General features: G+C 45.4%; 3 protein-coding genes and 1 long non-coding RNA gene across 5 annotated transcripts in view; 2 read left to right on the top strand and 2 right to left on the bottom strand.

Annotated features, from left to right (window-relative positions):
* Nucleotides 1-3,467: 3,467 nt before the first annotated feature.
* On the top strand, nucleotides 3,468-13,089 carry drd4a (dopamine receptor D4a). The gene is made up of 5 exons (XM_042109665.1): nucleotides 3,468-3,710; nucleotides 5,135-5,247; nucleotides 7,023-7,398; nucleotides 7,825-8,029; nucleotides 12,074-13,089. Exons 1-5 carry the CDS (start codon nucleotides 3,468-3,470, stop codon nucleotides 12,286-12,288), a joined length of 1,152 nt encoding a protein of 383 aa, XP_041965599.1. The 3' UTR covers nucleotides 12,289-13,089.
* Nucleotides 13,090-17,058: 3,969 nt separating this feature from the next.
* Nucleotides 17,059-25,819, top strand: part of LOC121723709 — a 17,309-nt gene continuing 8,548 nt past the window's right edge. The window contains exon 1 of the long non-coding RNA XR_006035017.1: nucleotides 17,059-17,069. This is a non-coding gene — a long non-coding RNA (uncharacterized LOC121723709). The remainder of the gene's footprint in view (nucleotides 17,070-25,819) is intronic.
* Nucleotides 21,752-25,819, bottom strand: part of bet1l (Bet1 golgi vesicular membrane trafficking protein-like) — a 14,274-nt gene continuing 10,206 nt past the window's right edge. Inside the window, exon 5 of the transcript XR_006035016.1 lies at nucleotides 21,752-21,769. The gene's annotated coding sequence lies outside the window, so the exon portion shown is untranslated. The remainder of the gene's footprint in view (nucleotides 21,770-25,819) is intronic.
* deaf1 (DEAF1 transcription factor) overlaps nucleotides 22,545-25,819 on the bottom strand; it is an 11,657-nt gene continuing 8,382 nt past the window's right edge. For both annotated transcript variants that reach the window (XM_042109661.1, XM_042109662.1), the window contains 4 exons: nucleotides 24,817-25,124; nucleotides 23,629-23,700; nucleotides 23,432-23,521; nucleotides 22,545-23,156 (listed from right to left, as the gene is read on the bottom strand). In XM_042109661.1, coding sequence (XP_041965595.1) covers nucleotides 23,055-23,156; nucleotides 23,432-23,521; nucleotides 23,629-23,700; nucleotides 24,817-25,124 — 572 coding nt within the window. In that variant the 3' untranslated portion in view covers nucleotides 22,545-23,054. The remainder of the gene's footprint in view (nucleotides 23,157-23,431; nucleotides 23,522-23,628; nucleotides 23,701-24,816; nucleotides 25,125-25,819) is intronic.

The raw sequence follows: 25,819 nt of genomic DNA, 5'->3' as shown, positions 1-25,819 counted from the left end.
CTGCTACTGCTAATTTTATTGATATTTTCTGAAATGCACAATTAAAAGTGATTTATGGATATTAAAGATCCCTTATGAAAAATAACTAAAGTAATACTTTAAGATTTCTATAGCAGGTCTGTAACAGTATCTAATACATCTGTCATTCTGTAATACCTCTATAATATCCTTATAGTGTTCATACTACAGTCTTCTATATGTCCCAAAATACTAATATTATAATATTCCCATAAGATTACAATAATATTTTGTCCCAAAATACTATAAGATTCCTAGCCTATAGTTCTTTTTCGTAAGGGATGGAGTTTGTAGACAAATAGATATTTAATTTGTCCCAAGAGTTTATGGTTATATCTGTTTGTACAACTATACTGTGTGTCCAGAGTAGGCCTAAGCAGTGTAGGGAAGTAACTAAATACATGTATTCCGGATTACGTATCTGAAATACAATGAATAACTGTATTTAAATACAGTTACAATTTAAGTGGGTGGTATTCAGAATACAGTTACACTGATACATTTAAGGGATTACATTTTAAATCATTACATATACGCCATGCCTTTTCAAACTCAAATTCAAATGTTTTTTTAACCACACCCTGTAGCCTATGTATCTCTCAGGTGAATCCTTTCTCATTCCCTCTCTGTTTATTGATAGCCTAAATGAAAAACCATATAAAAATATGTTTTGTTGTAGGCCAATAGGCCTATATCCAGCCAGTCAGCATGTTTTAGGCCAGTATAGGTTTTCATTTCTTGACAGTGTTCAGCAAAAAGGCATGGAACGCCCCTTGTGCTGTTGAAATTAATAAAACTGTGTATACTTTGTGTGGATATGTGGTAGCTTTTTAGCCATGTGCAGACAAAACATCTCTATATACACAGTGTTTCATATCACATAGCTTACAGTGCTGTGAAAAAGTATTTGCCCCCTTCCTATTTTCTTCTATGTTTGCATATTTGTCACACTAAAATGTTTCTGATAATCAAACTAATTTTAGACAAAGATAACCAGAGTAATCGCGAAATGCAGTTTTTAAATAATGATTTCATTTCTTGAAGGAAAAAAGCTATCCAACCCTACCTGGCCTTATGTGAAAAAGTAATTGCCCCCTTAGTTACTAAATTAACCAATTAACCAGTTTAATTTATAATATGATTCAACTATACACACAGGCATGATTACTGCCAAAACCTGTTGAATCTAAACATCACTTACATAGAACCTGTCTGGCAATGTGAAGTTGGCTTAAAGGTCTCAAAAAGCAGCATATGGTTTGATCTACAGTAAAGAAATTCAAGAACAGATGAGAAACAAAATCATTGACATCTATCAGTCTGGAAAGGACTGCAATTCCTAAGGCTCTGGGACTCCAGCCATGATGAGAGCCATTATCTATAAATGTATAAAACTTGGAACGTTCGTGAAGCTTCCCAGGAGTGGCCAGCCTCCTCCAAGACCGCATCGGCGACTCATCCAGGAGGTCACAAAAGAACCCAGACTAACATCTAAAGAACTGCAGGCTTCGCTTGCTTCAATTAAGGTCAGTGTTCATGATTCCACAATAAGAGAGAGACCGGGCAAAAATGTCTTCTATAGGAGAAGAGTTGCAAAGTGAAAACCACAGCTGACAAGAACACAAAGGTTTGTCTCACACTTGCCAAAACACATCTTGATGACCCCCAAGACTTTTCGGGGTAATATTCTGTGGACTGTGGAGTCAAAAGTGGAATTTTTTAGAGGACGTGTTTCGTTAAATCTTGCGTAAAGCTAACAATGCATTCCACAATAATAGCATCATACCAAGTCAAACACGGTGGTGGTAGTGTCTAGTACTGCTTCAGGGCTTGGGGTTTTGAAGGCTTGACTTCAATCTGATTGAGATGCTGTGGTGGCATTACCTTAAACAGACTCGTAAACCCTCCAATATGGCATAATTAAAAACAATTCTGCAAAGAAGAGTGGGCCAAAATCCAAATTCCTCTGCAGTGATGTAAAAGACTCGTTTGAAAGGTTTGATTGCAGTTCTTCCCGCCAAGGGTGTCTCAACCAGTTATAAGTTTAGGGGGGCAATTACTTTTTCTCTTGGGTGATATGGGTTTTGAATAACTCTTTACCTTCAATAAGTGAAATGATAATTTAAAAGCTACATTTAGTGTTTACTCGCGTTGTCTTTGTCTTACATTATAATCAGTTGGATGATCTGAAGTATGACAAATATGCAAAAATAGAAGAAATCGGGAAGGGGCAAATACTTTTTCACACTGTATGTATTATCAATCCATCCTCACTGTAAAGCAGATTGTGGGTTGTTGTTGACACACTATGTGCCTTACAACTTCATATAACCTCACATAGTAATGCATCACGTGTCATTATTATGTCATGGTAGCCTAGGAACCAGTTAATTACCGGCATTCTGAGATTTAATAATTCTCCTCTTGAAAACCCAGGCCTGGCTCTGGAGGCTTCCCAGGGCAGTGTAAAGAATGTAACTAACTCTCCCCCCCTCTCATGCATATATTCCAGACTTTTCAAGGGCCCTCCCTCCCCTTGGGGCCCTAGTAATCAGTACTGGTTTTACCCTTAGTCTGACATCCCCAACACTACATCATTACAATATTTTATTTATGTCTTTTGTAAGGCTATGGGTATTTTTCAGATGGCTAGCCACAGTACATTACACTTTTGAGGGAGTTAATTTGTCAATTAACTTGACGTTCCTACGTAGGCCTACTGTTAAAACTGGTTTGGGGTAAACTCATGGCGCTCTACTTCTCTTGCCTTAAACAGACCGGCTATGTTAGCACGCGGTGCACTGCGCGCGGGAGGGGATGGGATGCGTCCCTGCTAGCGCGCCTCTGACAGGGACTCATGCTGTTTGACAGCAGATCTACAGCGCTCAGTGGAGACTTTTCAAGTTCACCGAACCGCACAGAAGCGCACTATACGCGAGACACCTTTAAACCTCGCCACGACGGGAAGCTCTGTTGGTATATCTGGTGCTGTGGAGGACACTTGCTCTAAGCGGCTTTGGATCTATAGAAGCGACAGGCACGACTCTGATAAGCCTTCTAATTGCGCAGAAAATAGCTGTGCAAGTCTCGTATTTGCACCAATGCGTAGTAGCAGAAGAAAGTCAAACTTTGTGAATATATTACGAGAAATGGCGTTTTTGTATATGTGATGAGTGCTGTGAGACACTATTCATTGAGAGCACCGGGTGTGGAGGAACGCGCATCTATAGGATGCATGGGAAACCCTCGGGCTCTGTCAGCCGCGCGGTGCCGAACTGTACGCAAAGGAGGCTACTCATATTCGCTAAATACAGATGACGAAAAGGGAACATCTTAGCTTTCATAGTTTTCTGCGCATCTTAAACGGACCCTCTCCTCTGCCAGCGGAAGCCGGCGTGGTGGAGGGACTCCGCGGACGCCGGCCGGTGACCCGAGGGATTTTTGTCAACATGCCATCAAACCTCACCGGCTCAAACAGCACAGCACTGTCCCCGGACGCTCACTACAACTTCCCCGCTCTCATCTTTGGGATCTTCCTCATCATTTTCATCATATGCGGAAATCTGCTCGTGTGCATTAGCGTTTACAAGGAAAAAGCATTAAAAACAACAACGAACTACTTCATCGTTAGTTTAGCTGTAGCAGACTTGTTACTGGCGGTGCTTGTATTACCGCTCTTCGTATACGCTGAGGTGAGCAGTGTCTTTCTCTCTCTGTATGTGTGTGTGTGCGCACAGCAGTGTGTGTGTGAGAGTGTGACTGAGTCAGAGAGAGAGCATAAGTATGCATTATGCATTTTTCCAGTTATAGAATGAAAATGTAAATGCTTCAGTTGCAAAATATCAAATGCTTTCCTAGAAATGAGTGGTGTGTGTACCAGAAGTGAGGTGGATCCGGAAGCTGTGTGTGTGTGTCACACAGCAGTATTAACCCTGTGGGTAACCTCTCCCTGTCCCCTGTGCAGCCACTCTCCTGACTTATACGTCTCGGCAGTGTCCTGCCCTGCCCTCTGTCTGCCCTGCCCTTCTACTTGCCCTGCCGTCTACCTGCCCTGCCCTCTATCTGCCCTGCCATCTACCTGCTCTGCCCTGCATCTGCCCTGCTCTCTACCTGCCCTGCCCTGCCATCTACCTGCCCTGCCCTGCTCTCTACCTGCCCTGCCCTCTATCTGCCCTGCTCTTTACCTGCCCTGCCCTCTACCTGCCCTGCCCTCTATCTGCCCTGCTCTCTACCTGCCCTGCCCTCTATCTGCCCTGCTCTCTACCTGCCCTGCCCTTTATCTACCCTGCCATCTACCTGCCCTGCCCTGCTCTCTACCTGCCCTGCCCTCTATCTGCCCTGCCATCTACCTGCCCTGCCCTGCTCTCTACCTGCCCTGCCCTGCCCTCTATCTGCCCTGCCCTCTACCTGCCCTGCCATCTACCTGCCCTGCTCTCTACCTGCCCTGCCCTCTATCTGCCCTGCCATCTACCTGCCCTGCCCTGCTCTCTACATGCCCTGCCCTCTACCTTCCCTGCTCTTTTCCTGTCCTGTCCCACCTTGTACCTGCCCTGTCCAACCTTGTACCTGCCCCACCTCTCCATGTTCTCTCTCTGCCCTGACCCGACTTCTATCAGCCCTCTATCTGCCCTGCTTTGGGGGAAAAAGAGGAGGGGAGGAGAGAAGAGAGGAGGGGAGAAGAGAGAAGGGAAGAAGAGAGGAGAGGAGAAGAGAGGAGGGGAGAAGAGAGGAGAGGAGAGAAGAAAGGAAAGAGGAGGGGAGAATGTGAATAGAGGAGAGGAGAGAGGACAGAGTGAGTAGCCTAATAATAATAAAAATAAGTTACATTTTTATAGTGCCTTTCAGAAACCCAAGGTCGCTTTACGAAAAATTAAAGCAAAGACATACAAAACACATCTAACAAAACCACAAAAATACAATGCAGTACAGTTCAAACTATAATACTATACTATACTAGGAAGTAGAAGAAGAAAAGATGGAAAAGGTAGAGAAGGAAGGAGTAGAGAACAGACTTCATGACTGCCGAGAACAGGTAAGAAACAGTGATGTCACCCTTGTGTGTGCGTGTGTCTGTGTCTCTGTGTGTGTGTGTGTGTGTGTGTGTGTGTGTGTGCAGTTCCAGGATGGAGTCTGGTCCTTGAACATGACCGTCTGTGATGCCTTGATGACCATGGATGTGATGCTGTGCACAGCCTCCATATTCAACCTCTGTGCTATCAGTGTGGACAGGTAGGCCTGTCCTACTGGACCTCCCATTTAGACTACACCTCATCACAATGGCAACACATCCCCCTCCTCCCATTCACGTTCCACACAACAGATACATCTCCTATTTATTTTAAAGTTCAGCACCATGGCAACAGACCGTTCCCTTCCCATTCAGTATCACCCTCCATGGCAACCATTCCCAGGGAAATGCATACTTTGCATTATGAGTAAATATTACCTTAGTGAGTAGAGAGACTCTAGAAGTAAACAAAAATATGAATGTCAACAGAACGACTAAGTTGGGACATGGCCCTTCTGTCTATGGGTTAGGGGAGCTCTGACAGGTCCAACCTCCCTCTTACAGCCACCCAGGGAAAATGCAGCCTGTGCAGAAAAAGCCCTGGAACATTACGGCAGGGATATAATCAATCTACCCACTTAACGATATTAATGGCATTTCAGTGCTAAATCGCTAGATTCAATAACTGTGGGCCTTGATTTTATTTGCAGTAATATGAATGCAAATGCTGATGGATTGCACTGGGGAAATCAGCCCTGATGTAAGTGGAGGGCAGGACACAGAGTGGAACTGAGTTAGCCAAAGAGTTAGCCGTACAGCTGAGTTAGCCAGAGAACTGCGTTAGTCAAAGAGACGAGTTAGCCCCAGAGCTGGGTTAGACAAAGAGCTAAGTTAGCTGTATAGCTGAGTCAGCCATAGGGTTAATTTAGCCAAAGACATGAGTTAGCCGAATAGCTGAGTTAGCTGTAGAGCTGAGTTAGCCAAAGAGATGAGTTAGCCGTATAGCTGTGTTAGCCAAAAACATGAGTTAGCCGTATAACTGAGTTAGAGATGAGTTAGCTGTAGATCTGGCTTAGCTAGAGAGCTGAGTTAGCCGTAGACATGATTTAGTCGTAGAGCTGTATCGCAATAAAGGGATTTGAGATGGGATAATGCTGTACTGCACTATCAGACTTAGCTGTGAAGGGGTCAGCCTCAGACAGAACCATCAGACTTAGCTGTGAGTGGTCAGTCTCTGACGGAACCATCATACTTAGCTGTGAGTGGTCAGTTTCTGACTGCACCATCAGGCTTAGCTGTGAGTGGTCAGTTTCTGACTGCACCATCAGGCTTAGCTGTGAGTGGTCCCTGTGTAACGGAGGCAGACTGAGCTAGCGTGCTAGTTGCCCGTGTAAATCCTCACAGCCCTAACCTTAAGAACGCTTCTAACCGCTGAGTTGGAAGCCTGGGCTTTTAGCTCAGTGGTTAGAGCGTTCGTCTCCCATGCCGGTGTGTGTGTCAAGGTGGCGGGTTCGAGGCCCGTGAGCGGCGAACGAACCGACCTTGTGACATTAGTGCCGTGAGCCGTATGGGAGTGAGGATTTAGGGAGGTGAGTGTATGGAGGCAGACTGAGCTAGCGTGCTAGTTCCCCGTGTAAATCCTCACAGCCCTAACCTTAAGAACGCTTCTAACCGCTGAGTTGGAAGCTTGGGCTTTTAGCTCAGTGGTTAGAGCGTTTGTCTCCCATGCCGGTGTGTGTGTCAAAGTGGCGGGTTCGAGGCCCGTGAGCGGCGAACAAACTGACCTTGTGACACCTGCACCATCAGACTTAGCTGTGAGTGGTCAGTCTCTGACAGGACCATCAGACTTAGCTGTGAGAGGGTTAGTCTCTGGCTCCTCTGACCTCTTATGCAGAGTCATGACTCTGTGATCACTGTGATAAAACTCCTAAATCATCACAACCTACCTCAACCTCTACTCCCACTCGCAGCCCTAACCCTAAGACTGCACCCACAGGTTCATTGCGGTGTCCATCCCTTTCAACTACAACAGGAAGCACGTGGACCAGAGGCAGATTGGCCTCCTGGTGGGCACCTGGGTCCTGGCGCTGGCTGTGGCCTCGCCAGTCATCTTTGGCATCAACAACGTGCCGGACCGAAGCCAGCGCGAGTGCAAGCTGGAGAACGAGAGCTACGTCCTGTACTCGTCCGTCTGCTCCTTCTTCATCCCCTGCCCGCTCATGCTGCTGCTGTACTACGGAATTTTCCGGGGCCTGCGCCGGTGGGAGGAGGCGCGCAAGGCCAAACTCAGGGGCAGCATGCAGGCCTCACAGGGGCTGCTGAAGGCCGCTGATGCCCTGACACCCCCCCTGGGCCCTCCTGGCTCCCACAACGCAGAGTGTGCGCTCACACACAAAAACCTACAGCCAGCCATACAGCGCGAGCTCACACACATGAGCTTACACGGCACCACAGAGCGCAAACTCACACACGAGGACTTACACGCTGACATACAGCGCAAATTTACACAGGGGACCCAACACCTTGTTATAGAGCATGACGTCCCATACGAGAACCAACACCTTGACGTAGAGCATGACCTCCCATACGAGAACCAACACCCTGTCATAGCGCATGACGTCCCATATGAGAACCAACACCCTGTCATAGCACATGACGTTCCATACGAGAACCAACACTTTGTCATAGCGCATGACCTCCCATACGACAACCAACACCCTGATATAAAGCACGAGCAGCACACATACGTGACCTTACACCCCGCTGAACTCACGCTCATAAAACTGCCCCCAGTCCAGGAGCACAAGCTCATGGAGCTGAGTCTGGACGAGCTGGTCCAGGACCCTGAACCACAACCGGTCCGGGACAGCGTGGCTTCCCGGTCTGAGCCGGTAGCGGCCGTGACCTATCCAAACGTGAGCCAGAACCAGCGCTACGGCAGAACAAGAGCCAAGATCAACCGCAGAGAGAGGAAGGCCATGAGGGTACTGCCTGTGGTCGTAGGTGAGTGGAGTTTGTCTGGTTTAGTAGTGCTATCTGGTGTAGAATGTGAGAGGGGTTTGTCTGGTTTAGTAGTGCTATCTGGTGTAGTATGTGAGTGGGGTTTGTGTCTGGTTTAGTAGTTGTAGTAAAGGAGTGAGGTTTGAGGATACTTTCTGGTGTAGAATGTGAGAGGGGTTTGTCTGGTTTAGTAGTGCTATCTGGTGTAGTATGTGAGTGGGGTTTGTGTCTGGTTTAGTAGTTGTAGTGAAGGAGTGAGGTTTGAGGATACTTTCTGGTGTAGAATGTGATAGGGGTTTGTCTGGTTTAGTAGTGCTATCTGGTGTAGTATGTGAGTGGGGTTTGTGTCTGGTTTAGTAGTTGTAGTAAAGGAGTGAGGTTTGAGGATACTTTCTGGTGTAGAATGTGAGAGGGGTTTGTCTGGTTTAGTAGTGCTATCTGGTGTAGCATGTGAGTGGGGTTTGTGTCTGGTTTAGTAGTTGTAGTAAAGGAGTGAGGTTTGAGGATACTTTCTGGTGTAGAATGTGAGAGGGGTTTGTCTGGTTTAGTAGTGCTATCTGGTGTAGCATGTGAGTGGGGTTTGTGTCTGGTTTAGTAGTTGTAGTAAAGGAGTGAGGTTTGAGGGTACTTTCTGGTGTAGTATGTGAGTGGGGATTGAGGGTACTATCTGGTGTAGTATGTGAGTGGGGTTTGTGTCTGGTGTAGTAGTTGAAGTAAAGGAGTGAGGTTTGAGGATACTTTCTGGTGTAGTATGTGAGTGGGGATTTAGAATACTATATGGTGTAGTGTGTAGTATGTGAGTGGGGTTTGAGGGTACTATCTGGTGTAGTATGTGAGTGGGGTTTGAGGGTACTATCTGGTGTAGTATGTGAGTGGGGTTTGAGGGTACTATCTGGTGTAGTATGTGAGTGGGGATTGAGGGTACTATCTGGTGTAGTATGTGAGTGGAGTTTGTCTGGTTTAGTAGTACTATCTGGTGTAGTATGTGAGTGGGGATTGAGGATATTGTCAGGCGGAGTATGTGAGTGGGGTGGTCAGCCTGGGAAAGAGGGGTGTTTTGGTGTGACAGACAGCATGTGGTGTATGAAGTGGACGAGCTCTAAGCCGGAAGCATGCTTATTTTCACACAGCTCTCTCCTGCCCCAGGCTGCTCACAGTAGAGCCACTCTCTGGGCACTCGGTCCATATGGGAGGCAGTGTGTGTGTGTGTGTGTGTGTGTGTGTGTGTGTGTGTGTGTGTGTGTGTGTGTGTGTGTGTGTGTGGGACATCTGCGGTGGTGTGTGTGCATGTGGGACATCTGATATATGAGTGGCCAGAAGCCTCCTGGTGACGCTCTGATGTGTGGAGCGGAGAGAGGTCCCAGCAGGACTAACCCCCCCCACACACACACACACACACTCTGCTCCACCCCTGGCTATTCATACCCCCCTAAGCTCCAGATCCTATTAGCTTGCGGGGTTTGTGCAGGAAAGGCGGCCACTCAACTGGCCAGAGCAGTGCTGTCACTACGCAGACCTGACACACAGGATTACCAGTCCCACATTCAGCGCTAGCAGCTCCATATGTGAGCTTTCACTCACAGGCTCTGCTTGTTTTACGACCCTCCAGCCTTATGAAGCCCTCTAAGATATGAATGATTATTACACGGCTCTTATTCACATGAATGGGCCTTCCCAACGTTCGGAGGTCTGTTAAAGAAACACCAAAGATTCTTTTGTACCTTAAAATAATGTTTGCAAAATCGTTTCAGTGGTTCATCAACTCGTAACAGGGTGAACGGCACTTCAGCATTCGCCCCCCACCCCTAGCAGCGCCCCTGCGTTCGAGGTTGTAAAACGGCCCCGACGCGCAGCAGAGGTTAATTTCTCTTAACCGAACGCCATGGAGCTCATTATCCCGCTGATTCCACTGTTGCCACTTGCCACAGACACACACACAATCACACACACACACGCCTCTCATTCCTCACACACACACCACTCTCATTCCACTCATTCCTCACACACGCACCATTCTCACTCTCACGGCCTACACCTCTCAATTTCCACACACACACACACTCTCATCCTCCTCCCACACACATCTCTCATTCCAGACACACACACACACCTCTCATTTCCTCATCACCCCCCCCCCCCCCCTCCCACTCTCACCTTATCTGGACATTTGTGAAGGGAGGACGATTGGAGGACAGTGAGGAATAGCACTGAACTGGACTACTTCAGGCCACTTACACCTACTCTGTACGCCACCAAAAGACACACTCATAGACACACATACATGCACACACATTCATAGACACACATACAGTACATACACACACACTCATAGACACACATACAGTACATGCACACACACTCATAGACACACATACAGTACATGTACACACACTCATAGACACACATACATGCACACACACTCACAGACACACAGACATGTACACACACTCATAGACACACAGACAAATGCACTCATAGCATTCAGAAAACAAGGTGTCATAGAAACACATGTTCAGCAGAGACGGGGGAGAAACCTGATGAAATGTGTCTGATGGAGTCATATTGCTGTCATGCTTCATCTTCATCTAAATCTCCACCCCACATCCACCTCCATCTAAATCTCCACCACACCATCCACCTCTCACACCTGACCATCTCCATCGCCTCCAACTGACCACCTCCGCATCCAGCCCTCCTCCGTTTGACCCCCTGAGCGCCTCCTCCATCTCCACCTCCACCTGCCCCCTCCCGATCGTCCTCCTCATCCACCCTACATCCATCTACTGTAACGCAGCAGTGTGTGTGTGTGTGTGTGTGTTCAGCAGCATAATGCAGCCACAGGAGGGTCAGCTGCTCCTCATCCACCATGTCGTACATTTTATTTATTTAATAACGCACTTTACATTTGCAAGAAAACCTCAAAGTGCTACAGGATAAATATGACATTAAATTAAATAAAACAATACAATAAAAAAGGTAAAATGTTGGGTAAAACATATTAAGATATCATAAGGCAGGCAGCAGCCATCAAGGTTAAAAACCTGCATCTAGCAAGGTTAATTTAAAAATCAGATTTCAAATGTCAAATGCTCTAATGGACACAACAGCATAAAGCAGCCACAGGAGGGTCAGCCGCCTCTTCATGCACCAGACTTCAGATTTAGATTCCCTCTAAGCATCACAGCTGTGACTTCAGAGGGGAAGCTCCTGTAAAGTGGGTTTTGTGTGTGTGTGTTTGTGTGGAAGTGTGTGTGTGTGTGTGTTGATCAATACTGCATGAGATGAAGCCGCAGCACTCGAGGGGAATCACCATGCAGCCCTGAGGTCTGAGTCACTAGTGCGCACACTCCCGTATGCACACACTGCCTGAATGAGTCTAAAAAATAGAGTGTCCCTCATCCAAAGTAGGCAGAGCGTGTTGAACTGTGTGGCAGCATGGGGTGAGGGGGTCCCTGTGTGTGGTGGTATGGTCTGGAGTTTAAAATGTGTGTAATGGTAATGTGTATTGTGTAAACTCTATCTATCTATCTAACTCTGTTTAGTGTGTAAACACTATATTAGGTGTTGGGTGTGTAAACTCTGTAATGTGTGTCAAATTTATAGCAATGTGGGGTATGGTATGACATTCCTCTTGTGTAATGCGTGTAGAGTTAGCGGTTTGTGTGTTGTGAGTGATCTGTGGTGTGCACGGTCGCAGCTAGAAAATTTGGAAAAATTGGGCCCTACCTGTGTGTGTGTGTGTATGTACAGTATGTATGATAGGTGTGATCTGTGTGTATGTCCTTTGTATGACCTGTGTTTGTGCGTATGTATGATAGGTGTGACCAGTGTGTGTGTGTCCTTTGTATGATCTGTGTGTGTATGTGTGTGACCTGTGAGTGTTTGTGTGTATGATGTGTGTGACCTGTGTGTGTGTGTGTTTGGTAGGTGTGACCTGTGTGTGTCCTTTGTGTGACCTGTGTGTGTATGTGTGTCCTTTGTATGACCTGTGTATATGTGTGTCCTTTGTGTGACCTGTGTGTGTGTGTGTGTCCTGTCTCTCTTCAGGCGCCTTCATGATGTGCTGGACACCGTTCTTCGTGGTGCACACTCTGCGGGCGATGTGTAACACGTGTGAGATTCCGTCGGCGCTCATGAGCACCGTCACGTGGCTCGGCTACGTCAACAGCGCTGTCAACCCCGTCATCTACACTGTCTTCAACACAGAGTTCCGCAAGTTCTTCAAGAAGTTCCTACCTCGCTGCTACTGCCGGGGGAACTAATGAAGTGCTGAACTACAGGACTGAACTACAGGACTGAACTAGGGGATGGAATATGGGACCGAACTAGGGGACTGAACTATGGGATGGAACTATGGAACTGAACTACAGGGATGGAACTAAGCTGCCCTACAAAACCAAAGTGCAGTATCTGCAAAAATTCCAAACTGGGAAAAACTGCTTTTTTGTTTGTCTTCCACAGTGCATTTTAGCAGATAGGCTATGTAAAATGAAAACCCCTATATCTCTACAAAATGTTGCAGTAGATAAATGAGATTTTAATAGATTGATTGCCAGATATGCCAGATATTGGTGCAAAAAAATACTGCACTTTGGCTTTGTAGGGCAGTATGGACGGAACTAAGGGACTGAACTAAGGGGCTGAGCTATGAGACTGAACTATGGGACTGAACTATGGAACTGAGCTATGGGACTGAGCTATGGGATGGAACTATGGGACTGAACTATGGGACTGAGCTATGGGATGGAGCTATGGGACTGAACTACGGGACTTAATTATGGGATTGAACTATGGGACTGAGCTATGGGATGGAACTATGGGACTGAACTATGGGACTGAGCTATGGGATGGAACTATGGGACTGAACTATGGGACTGTTCAAGTTCAACTAACAGTCTCCAGGTACTCAGTCTGAGTCCACTCGTGTTTATTTTTATGAACTGTCTGCCATGAGCAGCTCAGGCTGCGGAAACGCCTGTGGAACGTGGAAGAGTGTGTTTGAGTGTACATACGTGCAGGGTGCGATTTGTAGGGGGGGATGGTGAGGATTTCCCCCCCTCTGGTTTTCCTATCCCTACCTCTGCTAAATTATTTTTTATCCCCGGTGGGGACAACATTTATCCCCCTCTGCCCCTCATATTGATTAATGCTACTTCATATAAGTAAAGCTCTGCAACGTGAGAACAGTCTAGTAGGCTAGCCTACATAATAATCTGACATCAGAAATGCACCGTCACCGTCAGCACTCATGCTGCTGACACAGTGGCTGCGTGATAACTTAATTTGGCCTTGATCGTGCAGGACATTTCAGAATGTCGAGTGTGTAATCCATCATAAATGGCTAGTTTCAATGGAAAAGTTAGCTGGACAAATGAAAGAAAACGAGAAGGATTCAGTGAAGCATAATAATGTTTTAGAACCTTCAAAATTAGAAAACTGATGCAACTGAGATGGAGGACAACTGTACGTAGAGTAGAACATATAGTAGGGGGGATTATCAACAAAAAATCGTTATGCGGTGGATAGAAGCACCAAAATTGGTACAGACACTCTTTATGATGTATCTCATCATTTGAGAAGGGGTGCCCAAAATTCTGGTTCATTTAGGTCATTTTTTAAGGGAACATCCAAGATGGCCACCTAAAACGACCCAAGGATAATAAAACATTACATAGTTGGGAATCATGGTTTATTCTGCTACTTTATTATTTTACATTAAATATATATATAGATGGTTAACAAATAATATGTGCAAGATAACCCATGAAAATAATCTTACATGCCTTTTATACAGCTTTAAAGGGGGGAAAACAGGCTTAAAATGGTCAGAATGACATGACTCCCCAAATGAATCCTCATCTGAGAAGTTAATTATTTATGTATGCATAACATAAATATTTTTAAAAACTTTTGGAAGAATCTCTCAATAATTTTCAAAAGACAGTTTTATTGCTAAAATGTCCACATGATCAGAGATCAAGCCCTAAATAGGGGCACAACTCATTGACCAAATGTTAGCATTAGCCAATGTAGAACCACTAGCTGGGTTCCAATTATCAAGCTAAATCTAGGCAAACAAAGGCATCCCTAGGCTAATTGTGTCCTCATGATCGCCTGGGGTGCGTATTTGTGAATCTGTGGGGCTTCCTGGGGGGTATTGTACCGTTATTTCGGGAATAACATTAGAAGCTACAAAATTTTGATTTGTACTAAAGTAACGGTAGCCAGCTAGTATTTAGCTGTGCAGTATGTACATTGAGTAAACCTCCCTCATGATACCTTGACGTGCTAGTGAGAGAACTAGCAGCCTGGGCTTTAAGCTCAATTACTAGCACGCTCGCCTCCCGATCCGAGATGCTAGAGAGCAAATATACATTCAGCCAGCTCAAAAAGCGCAAAAATATATGCTCTCTCTTCCAGAGAAGTATACACTACAATTCCAGGCCATCTTAGTGCCAAAAGTTAACCAAACAGAACTTGGGCAATAACAGAGGAGGAAAAGTGGGGTGAGCATGCAATCAAACTGATGCTTCACTTCAGCCAGAACTGTCTGACCCACCTGCTATAAACTCACTCCTTCCTCTCTTTCATGAAAAAGCTGCCAGCTTTGCCATGGTCAGACATGGTATGAATGTTGTAAAACAATTGACAGAGAACCTAAATTCCGGCCAGGTCCCAGTGACCAACCACTATATACATTTACAAAAATGGTTCAGTGGAGTGATCAAGAGATCCAGACTGTTATGGAGAGAGGTTTGTGATGCTTAGTGGGTTACACATAGAGATGGCTCTATGGAACACAATCGGATAACTTTTAGATGGAAGTAGTTGAACAACGGTCTGCAGGCTACCCAGTCAGTGCCTTCTACTGAAAAATATGGATGGACCAAATTAGATGATTTTTGGACACCTTTATGGACACTTTTACCAGAGGTAGCCAAAGTATGTAGAGAACCTCTTAAATGTGGCAGCAAAGGTGAGCCTCTCTGCTCTCGAAAGTGCCGATGCCAGGATGCTGGGTTGCCTTGCACAGTATTATGCCAATGTGCCAGAGCATGTGAATAGATGCAAATATGCAGTATATAGACTAGGACTAATGTAATCTAGTGTGGTGTTTTACTGTGTCTTAAGAAGTTGCAGGGGACATGTGTGCTTAATTGTATGTTTTTTATGAGGTGACAGAGACATATCTATGACACTTATACCTAATTTTATGCTTTTAGGAGGTTGTTTAGGTGGCCTTTGAAATAGCTGCCAATTGTGTGGATAGGCAGTGCAGCCTTTTTTTTAAATTTCTTTAAAAATTCACTTCCCGTTTGAGATTTCTTGGAGTAATCTTCCAGGATAACGTAGACCCAAGGGACATATATCAAATTTCAAGCTTTTAGGAGGTTGTTTAGGTGGCCTCTGAATCAGCTGTCAATTATATGGGTGGCCATTTTGAATTTCTTCAAAATCTCACTTCCTGTTTGAGATATGTTTGGTCACCCCTTCTATGATGTCTTAGGGTCACCCAAGGAATATATAAGCTTTTAAGAGGTTGTTTAGGTGGTGATAGAATTAGCTGCCAAATTTGTGGCGGGGAGCGCAACATTTTTCAATTTCTTTAAAAACTCACTTCCTGTTTGAGATTTTTTTGGGCAACCCTTCTAGGATGTCTTAGGATCACCCAAGGAGCATACATACCAAATTTCAAGCTTTTAGGAGGTTGTGAAGGTGGCTTTTGAATCAGCTGTCATTTGTATGGGCGGCCATTTTGAATTTCTTCAAAATCTCACTTCCTGTTTGAGATATTTTTGGGCACCCCTTCTAGGATGTCTTAGGATCACCCAAGGAACATATCTACCAAATGTCATGCTTCTATCCACCGCGTAACGATTTTTCACATAATCTCCCCTACTATTAGGCCTATTGTCCGAAGGAACTTAGATTAAATGAGGAGATATTTGCTGAATGTCACAAAAAGTGTTACAGAAATTGCTTGGCATCGCTTATTCAATGGCTCTCTACCGAAACACCTGTAGTTTGCGGAGGACGAACGAGAAAGCACTCGTTTGATAAATCAGCCAGTAGGCTAGGCCTAGTAGACAAATAACTTTTAGAAATAATCTGTACTTCAAAAACGAATGTTGGTAGGTATTTAAACTATCTAGCGGGTGTTTTAACAGCTGCAAGAAATAGAAGCTTCATGGTCTTTATGTTCTGGTTCGTAAATTATTTTCATAAAACTTCAAGTTGCCCTATAACTTTACTCTCCAAACTCTTCACTGCAATGTAGGCAATTAACTGACAGTATGATAGGCTATTTATTTTCTGTAGGCTACAATAAACACATTTATTTTTTCAACTTTTGCAATATTACGCACTTGGCTACTGAACGCAAATCAGCAGGAGAGAGAATGCACGTAGCCTACGCAGCGTGTAGCGCAATGTGTAGGCTATTTGGTTACCAACTAACACAACTAACACTAACAATTCACTAACTTAAGACTTCAGTGCCATCATATACAACGTTTTTTTACACAACAAATACAGAAAGGATGGAGGCAGCAAAAGTAGAGGAGTCATTTCAGATGGGGCAAGAACAAGGTGAATTTGTATGCTTGTCAAAACGTAGTCCTACCCTGCATTAGAGGAGCTGATCATCATACCAAGCACACTCGCTGTTTAAAGTCATACACCACGGTAAACTAAAACTAAAATGTTACAAAGGTGGCAAAAATAATATAGGGTATTATTAGCCATGACATTATGAATCGTTCGTTCATTTTTTTTTTTTTTTGGGTGGGGGGGGTTACAAACTTATTCAAAATCATCCCCCCCTCTGGTTTTTACACAAATCGCACCCTGCATACGTGTGTTTGAAGCTGGACATGGACAGTGAGAACAAATATGCCTCCAAGGGTTTTAGTCAAGCCATCCCGGAGTGGACAACTTGACATGACCGTAATCTGTAAACAAACATGACCTTGACATGACCATACATTTAAGCTGTGTGTATGTAGTCTGTGTTCTACTGTATGTCCAACTGAAATAAACCACTGTATTCTTTCCGTCTGGCTCTCATTGCCAGCGGAAACGGGACGTTGAGTCGTGTTGGTGAGGGGGGGGGGGTCTCAGCCTCAATCCATCTGCCATCTCACCAGAGAGAGGGAAAAATGATTGTGACCATGGTAACGCACCAAGAAGTTATCTGGCCAAGACTGGAATTAAAGTGCCCTGAACTCCACAGAGCTCCTTAATACCTCAAATAAGACACAGACCCAGACCAGGGGATTGGACAAGAACGAGTTTCATCTGTAGAAACTGTTGGAAAGCATAAAAAAACAACAGAACAATCTTGTAATAGTTGTTCCAGATGTGTCTGAGAGATGCCTTGTGGTGAACAGCTTTCTTGGCTCACCAAAGCTTTTTAACCCTCATCATAACCCTGTTTTATGGCTTACCAAAGCTTTTTAACCCTAATCATAACCCTGTTTTATGGTTTACCAAAGCTTTTTAACCCAAAATCACGTCCCAATGCTCCTGTTCCAGACTCATATTCTGAATAGAATTGAGTTCTGGCTACGTCAGGCTGCTGTAAAGTACAAAGAATGTGTAAAGTTCTCCGGTTCGGTCCGTGTATAAGGTACCATAATGGAGGAGTTATCCGGTTCGGTCCGTGTATAAGGTACCATAATGGAGGAGTTCTCCGGTTTGGTCCGTGTTAAAGGTGCCATAATGTGGGAGTTATCTGGGTCCGAGCTGTAATGTGGGGGAGCTTGACAGCCAGGTAAGGACCCTCATGCAGCTTTTAGCAGCTCAGAGTCCCATCAGCCTGCATTACCATCAAACCACCTCAGCGCTCTGCCTGTCTGCTGTGACAACCTCCATCACAGACTAAGCCCTCAACCTCCCCCCCCCCCCCCCCCAAACACACACGCACAAATTTCCTGTCCCCAGTCAGCCCCCACCACTCTCGGGCCCAGACTGACGTCAACAGGAGAGCTGCAGCAGAGGGTTCCTGAGACCTGATTGCTTTTCATCTGATGTCTGACACCTGACCTCCTAATATGTATACAGGTGTATCGCAGTTATCATCAGACCATCTATGGGCCAAGCCTCACACATGCGGACTACTGATCTGAGGCTACCTCACACATGCGGACTACTGAGCCGAGGCTATCTCACATGTGCAGAATACTGAGCCGAGGCTATCTCACACGTGCAGTATACTGAGCAGAGGCTATCTCACACGTGCGGACCCATCAAGGTGTTGCCACTTCAGCGGGTGGCCATGGGGATGCTGAGAAGAAATGCCAAGTCCCCACAGGTCCATACAGGTCTCTGCACAAATCATTCACCCACTGATCCGTTTCCGAGGCTCACAACCACACATGCACACACACACAGACACACACAGCACTGGAGCCCACGGGCAGCAGGGCAGAAAAATGAGTGCAATAAAAAAGCACCAGACACACCGAGAAGAGAGGCTACCTGCTCATCAGGTGTGTGAGACAGGCTGCTCATCTCATCAGGAGTGAGACAGGCTGCTCATCTCATTAGGTGTGTGAGACAGGCTGCTCATCAGGAGTGTGTCTGACTCTGTACAGACTTGTGGAATATTTTTGAGTTGTGGAGTAGTTTTGAGAGTGTGTGGAGTGTTTTGAGAGAGTTGTGGAGTGTTTTTGAGAGTTGTGGAGTGTTTTTGAGAGTTGTGGAGTGTTTCTGAGAGTTGTGTAGTGTCTTTGAGAGTTGTGGAGTGTTTTTGAGTGTGTTGTGGATGGTTTTGAGTGTGTTGTGGATGGTTTTGAGGTATGTTTGCAACAGGTACACATCAATAAAAAATCTTGATCCTGAGAGAAAGTGGGGAAAAAGAGGAATGTGGGAGTCGCCCACAGGCAGATCAGACAGACAGAAAAATGCCACTAAAGCAACCAATATCCTCTCTCCCTACAGCAGACAGACAAATGCCACTAAAGCAACCAATATCCTCTCTCCCTACAGCAGACAGACAAATGACCGAACACATAAAGCCTCTGGCCAGTTCACCTGGTGGTGATAATTCAACTCTATCCAGCAGACAGAAAAAAAGAAGTATACACAGGTGGGTGTTAGAAAAGAGGAGATTAATATTCTTTAGACATAGATGTTCAGACTCAGCATCACACAAGCCCAGACACGCAGAGACTGCAGAACTAACACATGGACACACGGACAAGCACACACACACATACCGGTACACACACACACACATCTGACATCTTCCCAGTGTCCGTCTACATCTGATGTCTCACAGGAGATATCGCAGAATTTTGTTCCTTTTGATTCAAATATGACATATGATGCCTGGTAATAAATTATGATACTGTTTTAATAAATCACTGTAGCATTCAACAGGTCAGCATTGAAGCACACACATTCAGCATTAAGTGTTTTCTGCAAATTGTGTCATCAGTTTGACTCCAGCGTAAAGTAACATCACAAAATTTGTAGTACGAGTGTAGCATAAATCACAAAATAAAATAAAAAGATATGTGCACATTCTAGCATAAGGAAGCACCCCGGGAAACACGCCATTTTTGTCATGGGAGATTCCAATCAATAAGGGTGTTGTTTTGACATCATGGGGGTTCTCGCTCGTGCAGACGAAAAATCCAGGTTGACAGCAACATGCATTGTCCAGCATGCATTACTTTAAGCATTAAGCAAGAATTGCTTTTAGTGCTGTGTGAATCCAAACAATCTCATAGGGTAGCAAATGACGTACTCATAGTGTTTGCTGATGAGGTGTCCGAGTAGGTGAGCTGTATGACCGACAGATTCGTCGTGGCCAGGGAACAGATCAGCACTGGATTTAACCTAGATGGCGAGGATTTGATCCAACTGACTCTCAGAAAGGCTATAATATCCCTACCAACATGTTGCCTTCTAATTAACGAACAGGCAGTGATGTCAACCCCTGATGACTAAAGTCATCGACATTTAGAGGTCAGCAGCTGGACACGTGCAGCTCAGACCAGCTGCACGACACTATCAGGGATGCAGGAGATCATTTCCACACACACACCCACACACCCCACCACCACACCCCCGGGTACCCGAGCCAGAGAGGCTCCTCAGCGGGAAGGAGGTGATGTGACGCTGCTCCTCTTACACACAGTGCGCTGCCTCAGGAAGCAGGAGGAGAGGAAATTAAGCTGCTCTGTATTTTTGGCATTCCGGCAGCACGACCACTTCACACGAGTGAAACGCACTCCTGTTAGAGTCTTCGGAGGCTCTAAAAGTTGATTTCCTGTTTGATTCTCTGAGGTTCTCAAAGTTGCTGACACTAGAATGAGCGCAGTGCCAGTGTTACATGTCAACTGGCCTTCCATGTTAACTTGCGTGGATGACATTTCACGATTGATGATGATTCTTCGACAGATTCGCATGCAGATTCGTCACTTGCTAATATAAACTGGAGACGAACAAATACAAATATGCATGACATATTCAAATGTCAAACATGTAGCACAAACATGTAGCACAACACATTATGAGGTGATGAACAAATCGTTGAGAAAACTATATGTACCGCAGAGCGGTACGAAACATGACAGCCGCCCAGTCCTGCACATTCTCAGTCTCCATCCCCTACTTTTGTGTATGTAAATGAGTGTGTGCAAACTGAAGTGTGTGTTTGTTTTTGTGTATGTGTGCTTCTCTCTGTGTGTATGTGTGGGCTGGCTTGTGTGTTTATGTATGTGTGTGCGTGCATTGTATGCCTGAGTGTGTGTTTGTGTGTAGCCTATATGTGTGCGTGCGCATGCATGCATGTGTACATGCGACTTGACAGGCTGGTAAGGAAAGCTGGCTCTGTAGTGGGAGCTGAACTGGAGTGCATCACTTCAATATCTGACAAAAGGACCCTGAACATACTGATCAACATTTTGGACAATGAGTGTCATCCACTCCGCAGCACTATTGTTAAGCAGAAGAGCCTGATCAGCTGGAGACTTCGCTCACTGCCTTGCACAACAGACAGACTGAGGAAGTAATTTGTCCCCAGGGCCATTGAACTGTTCAATGCTTCACTTAAGGGAAACTACTGTTTTACTACTGTCCACAGCCTAATGTTTTTACTGTTTTACTGCTACACTGTTTTTCATGCTATATTAGCACACATGACCAATGGCTTCTGCTACAATACTGAATGGCAGTAACCCTATTACCTCAACCTATTCTTGCACTGACATAGTTTTTTATATTACCCTGTCTACATTATACTTTACTCTCTTATTTGTCCGTATTATTTATGCTGGTCTTTATTTATGCTGGTCTCTAGACCTTATTCTTGCACTGTTGTTGGACTACTTTTTGCACCTTCACCATGACTCTCTTGAGCACCTAACCATGCACACAGAACTATAGGACTACTGTTGGACTACTTTTTGCACCTTCACCATGACTCTCTTGAGCACCTTACCATGCACACAGAACTACAGGCCAGTCCTGGCCCTGTCACTGCAAGCGTCTCATGCTTGATCACCCTCAAGCACACTGTGGATTTTTTTATTTAATTTATATAGTATATTTAGTATTCAGTTTTGTTAGTTTTTCTTATCTTCTACTGTCTCTATTGTACAGTGGAGTTTTGTTATATGTTTATACTTATATTTACCATTTCTGCTGTAAGTGCATGTTGTGTGTGATGTCTGTATGCTACTGAGACCTTGAATTTCCCCTTGGGGATCAATAAAGTATCTATCTATCTATCTACTACTGTATGTGTGTGTAGGTGTGTGCGTGCGCATGCATGCATGTGTACTGTATGTGTGTGTGTGTGTGTGTGTGTGTGTGTGTGTGTAGCTGATATGTCCCCCCATGAACTGAATTCCACAAAATTTGGCATGCATTTAGAGGGTGTCATAATGATCCTACACTTAAATTTTGTGCAGTTTTGAAACTGTCAGCCAAAGATGCCTGCAATTACAATGCTTTGATTTTGCCTTTTCATGTTTAACTAGGAGGTCAATCGTGAAACGTCATCAACGCAGCAAGTTAGAATGGAAGGCAGTTGACATGTAACACCAGTTCCAGGACTGTCCCTACTAATGTTCCAATAGAGTGAGACAGCTGTCTTCCATTAACAAAAACGTAACAACTAATAGCTTTAGTTATAGCTACATATGACCCTGGGTCATGTGTATCCCATAGGATCCCTTTCAAACAAAAGCGCTTCCGATCTCCAAACCTAGACCCCATTGGGAGATCAGAAGTGGCTACCTATGTCCACAGGCTGATGGGCTCCTCTCCTGGCTGATGGACTCACGGTGGAGGGGCCTCTACTAGCCTACAGATTGTATACAATTGTGTTGCGTATAAAATCGGACCAACAACAAAGTGTTGCTGAAATTAATGAAATGTCTGTACTGTAGTCTTTGCCCTGGTATGGGGAGTTTAGTACTGATCAAAGATTCCGCTTTCTTTAAAGTGAGAGTAACTTCACTCATTATCCTAATTGCACAACATTACAAAATGACAGTAGAAGATGCCTGGTCCACAGAAAGCTTTATTAATATGTAATAAAATCGGCTGCATCAGGGGTGAGAGATTGTGATCGCGTGCCACGGCTCGGGCCAGCCTGCAGCAGACCACCAGACCACTAGACCACCAGCCTGCAGAAGACCACCAGACCACTAGCCTGCAGCAGACCACCAGACCACTAGACCACCAGCCTGCAGAAGACCACCAGACCACTAGCCTGCAGCAGTCCACAGAGCACGGCACACGGAGGGAGCATCAGGTGGAGGACATTGATGACCTCAGCCCCGTTTCCACTCATGGCCTCGATGACCTCAGCCCCATTTCACTCATAATTCTGTCATTTTCAGTCCACAGAGCACGGCACACGGAGGGAGCAGCAGGTGCAGGACATCGATGACCTCAGCCCCGTTTTCACAGCAACGCACCAGTCTGTATGCGCACCACCTCTTCGATACCAGCTCTTCCACTTGTCCAGCATCGGATCTGAAATCTTCACCTTCTCCACCTCCGCCTGGCACTACATCTTCACCTTCTCCACCTCCATGCCCTGGATTTGAACTATTTCCTGTGTCCCAGTGGTGTTGCCCTGGCAACAGTTGTGCTGGTGGTCTCTCCAATCCTAGTGGAGAGTGAGACAGGGTAAATATTTTATACCCCACTAACACACATTCTACACCCTACTAACACACACTCTACACCCTACTAACACACACTCTATACCCCACTAACACACACTCTACACCCTACTAACACACACTCTATACCCCACTAACACACACTCTATACCCCACTAACACACACACTCTACACCCTACTAACACACACTCTATACCCCACTAACACACACACTCTACACCCTACTAACACACTGTACTGCGCTACTTGCTCACTGACCTTTCTCTGGCAAAAGGTGGAGCAGTAGTTGACCTTGTGGCAGCCTGTGCACTCACTCACAGCGTCACGGCCGCAGTTCACACACATTTGCTGTAAGACAGAAGACACACACAGCGCCATGGCCACAGTTCACACACATTTGCTGTAAGACAGAAGACAGTGTATGTGTGTGTGTGTGTGTGTGTGTGTTTTCTTGCCTTGATGAGGATCTCTGTGGTTTTGCCTTCAGGGTCCTCAGGGTTCTGGAACGGGATCTGTGTCTGGAAGGGCTGCAGGAGACAAGAGGCATGCAGAAGTAAGACTGGAGTGTGTGTGTGTGTGTGTGTGTGTGTGTGTGTGTGTTAGGGCTGCACGATTATCACAATCGCAATCGCAATATGAACCAACGTAATTACCCAATCGCAAAAGCTACAAATAATCGTGCACAGTTAATTTTGTCACATTTCTGACTTTTATATTCATTTCATCCTTATTAACTACGGCACTTCTGGTTGGTGGGTGTGCTTAGTGCGTGAGGGGCACAGAATTTCTGATTGGTGAGCTTCACAGTCCATCGGGGGTGCTGTGCTTCTTGTACACCAGACGTGCTCACCAATCAGGGTTGGCACAAATTAAATAGACATTTGAAATATTGAACTGAGTCAATTCATTGACATTCAAAAATCATATCCCAAATCACAATCGCAATATCTGTCAGAAAAATCGCAATTAGATATTTTCCCCAAATCATGCAGCCCTAGTGTATATATGTGTATGTGTATGTGTATGTGTATGTGAGTGTGTACACTACCGGTCAAAAGTTTGGGGTCACTTAGAAATGTCCATTCCACTCCATTATAGACAGAATACCAGCTGAGATCAGTTGCATTGTTATTTTTAATCAGTTTTCAGATTACATTATGTGCTTACATAATTGCAAAAGGGTTCTCGACTGTTGAAAGAAATGGCTGATCTTTATAGCAAAAAATAAATCTACATTGCCAATTATGAGCAACCATCCATCCAATGTTCCAGAGACATTCTGTTTACTAATCTAATATCATTTTAAAAGACTAACTGAGAAAACATTGGAGAACTCTTTTGCAATTAAGTAAGCATAAGTAATCTGAAAACTGCTACCCTGATTAAAAAAACAAGGCAACTGATATCAGCTGGTATTCTGTATATAATTGAGTGGAATGGAAATTTCTACTCAAACTTTCAAACTTTTGACTCAAGTGTGTATGTGTGTACCGGTATGTATGTATGTATGTATGTATGTATGTATGTATGTATGCATGTATGTATGTGTGTACTGTATGTGTCTGTGTATGTATGTATGTGTGTGTATGTATGTGTGTATGTGTGTTTATGAGTATTATGGGATGTATCCTGTGTCCACTCACATCCTTCCTGACGCTGAGGCCGTCGGGGCAGCTGGCGCAGGTGGTGGCGGCGGTGGTACTGGTGCCACTGGCAGTTCCGTGGGCCAGGCTGGCCTGCTTGGCCTGCTCGATCAGAACCTTCAGCTGCTGGGCGGCGCCGAGGAGCGTGCTGGCCGCCTCCTCCAGCTGCTGCCACGTGCGCTGGTCCGCATCCAGCCCGTTGCCAAGGTTACTCAGCTGACTCAGGTTACTCAGGACCGGCGGCGACACTTTGGGCTGGACCACCGCCGGGGGAGGGGCGAGAGCCAGGGCTGGCAGCGTCGTCAGCACTGACCACACACACACGGACCCACACACATACAGTAAACACACACACACACACACACACATACACACGGACACACACACATACAGAAGACACACACACACACACACACACATACAGAAGACACACACACACACACACACACACACACACACACACATACAGAAGACACACACACACACACACACACACACATACACATACAGAAGACACACACACACATACAGAAGACACACACACACACACAGTAATAACTCTTAAAAAACACACACATACAGACACACAGCTAACCTCTAAAAATGGGAACATCAACTTGATCCTAATTCTGTTTCAGTCCGGCCTGCTTCCAACACAATTCACCTGACGAGTGTGTGTTTGGAAATGTGTGTGTGTGTGTGTGTGTGTGTGTGTGTGTGTGTGTGTGTGTGCGCGCGCGCGTGTGTGTGTGTGATATTTACCACCTAACCTACTTTACAGACGGAGCCTGAGCAGCTTGTAATGGAGAGAGAGATGGACAGCAAGAGATGGAGAGAGAGAGATAGAGAGAAAGAGATTGAGAGAGGGATGAAGAGAAAGAGATAGAGATGGAGAGAGGGATGGAGTGTGGGTGACTCTGCTGGACTCGAAAACGGAAACAGTTTGGAAGCCGGTGCACAAGCCTGATGAGATCTGTGAGCATCTGTCCTATATAAGGCCACA

The sequence above is a fragment of the Alosa sapidissima genome, chromosome 11 (genome assembly GCF_018492685.1).
Source record: "Alosa sapidissima isolate fAloSap1 chromosome 11, fAloSap1.pri, whole genome shotgun sequence".
Lineage (NCBI taxonomy): Eukaryota > Metazoa > Chordata > Actinopteri > Clupeiformes > Clupeidae > Alosa > Alosa sapidissima.
Note: the sequence above shows the minus strand (reverse complement) of the source record. Positions and strands in the feature narration are given on the sequence as shown.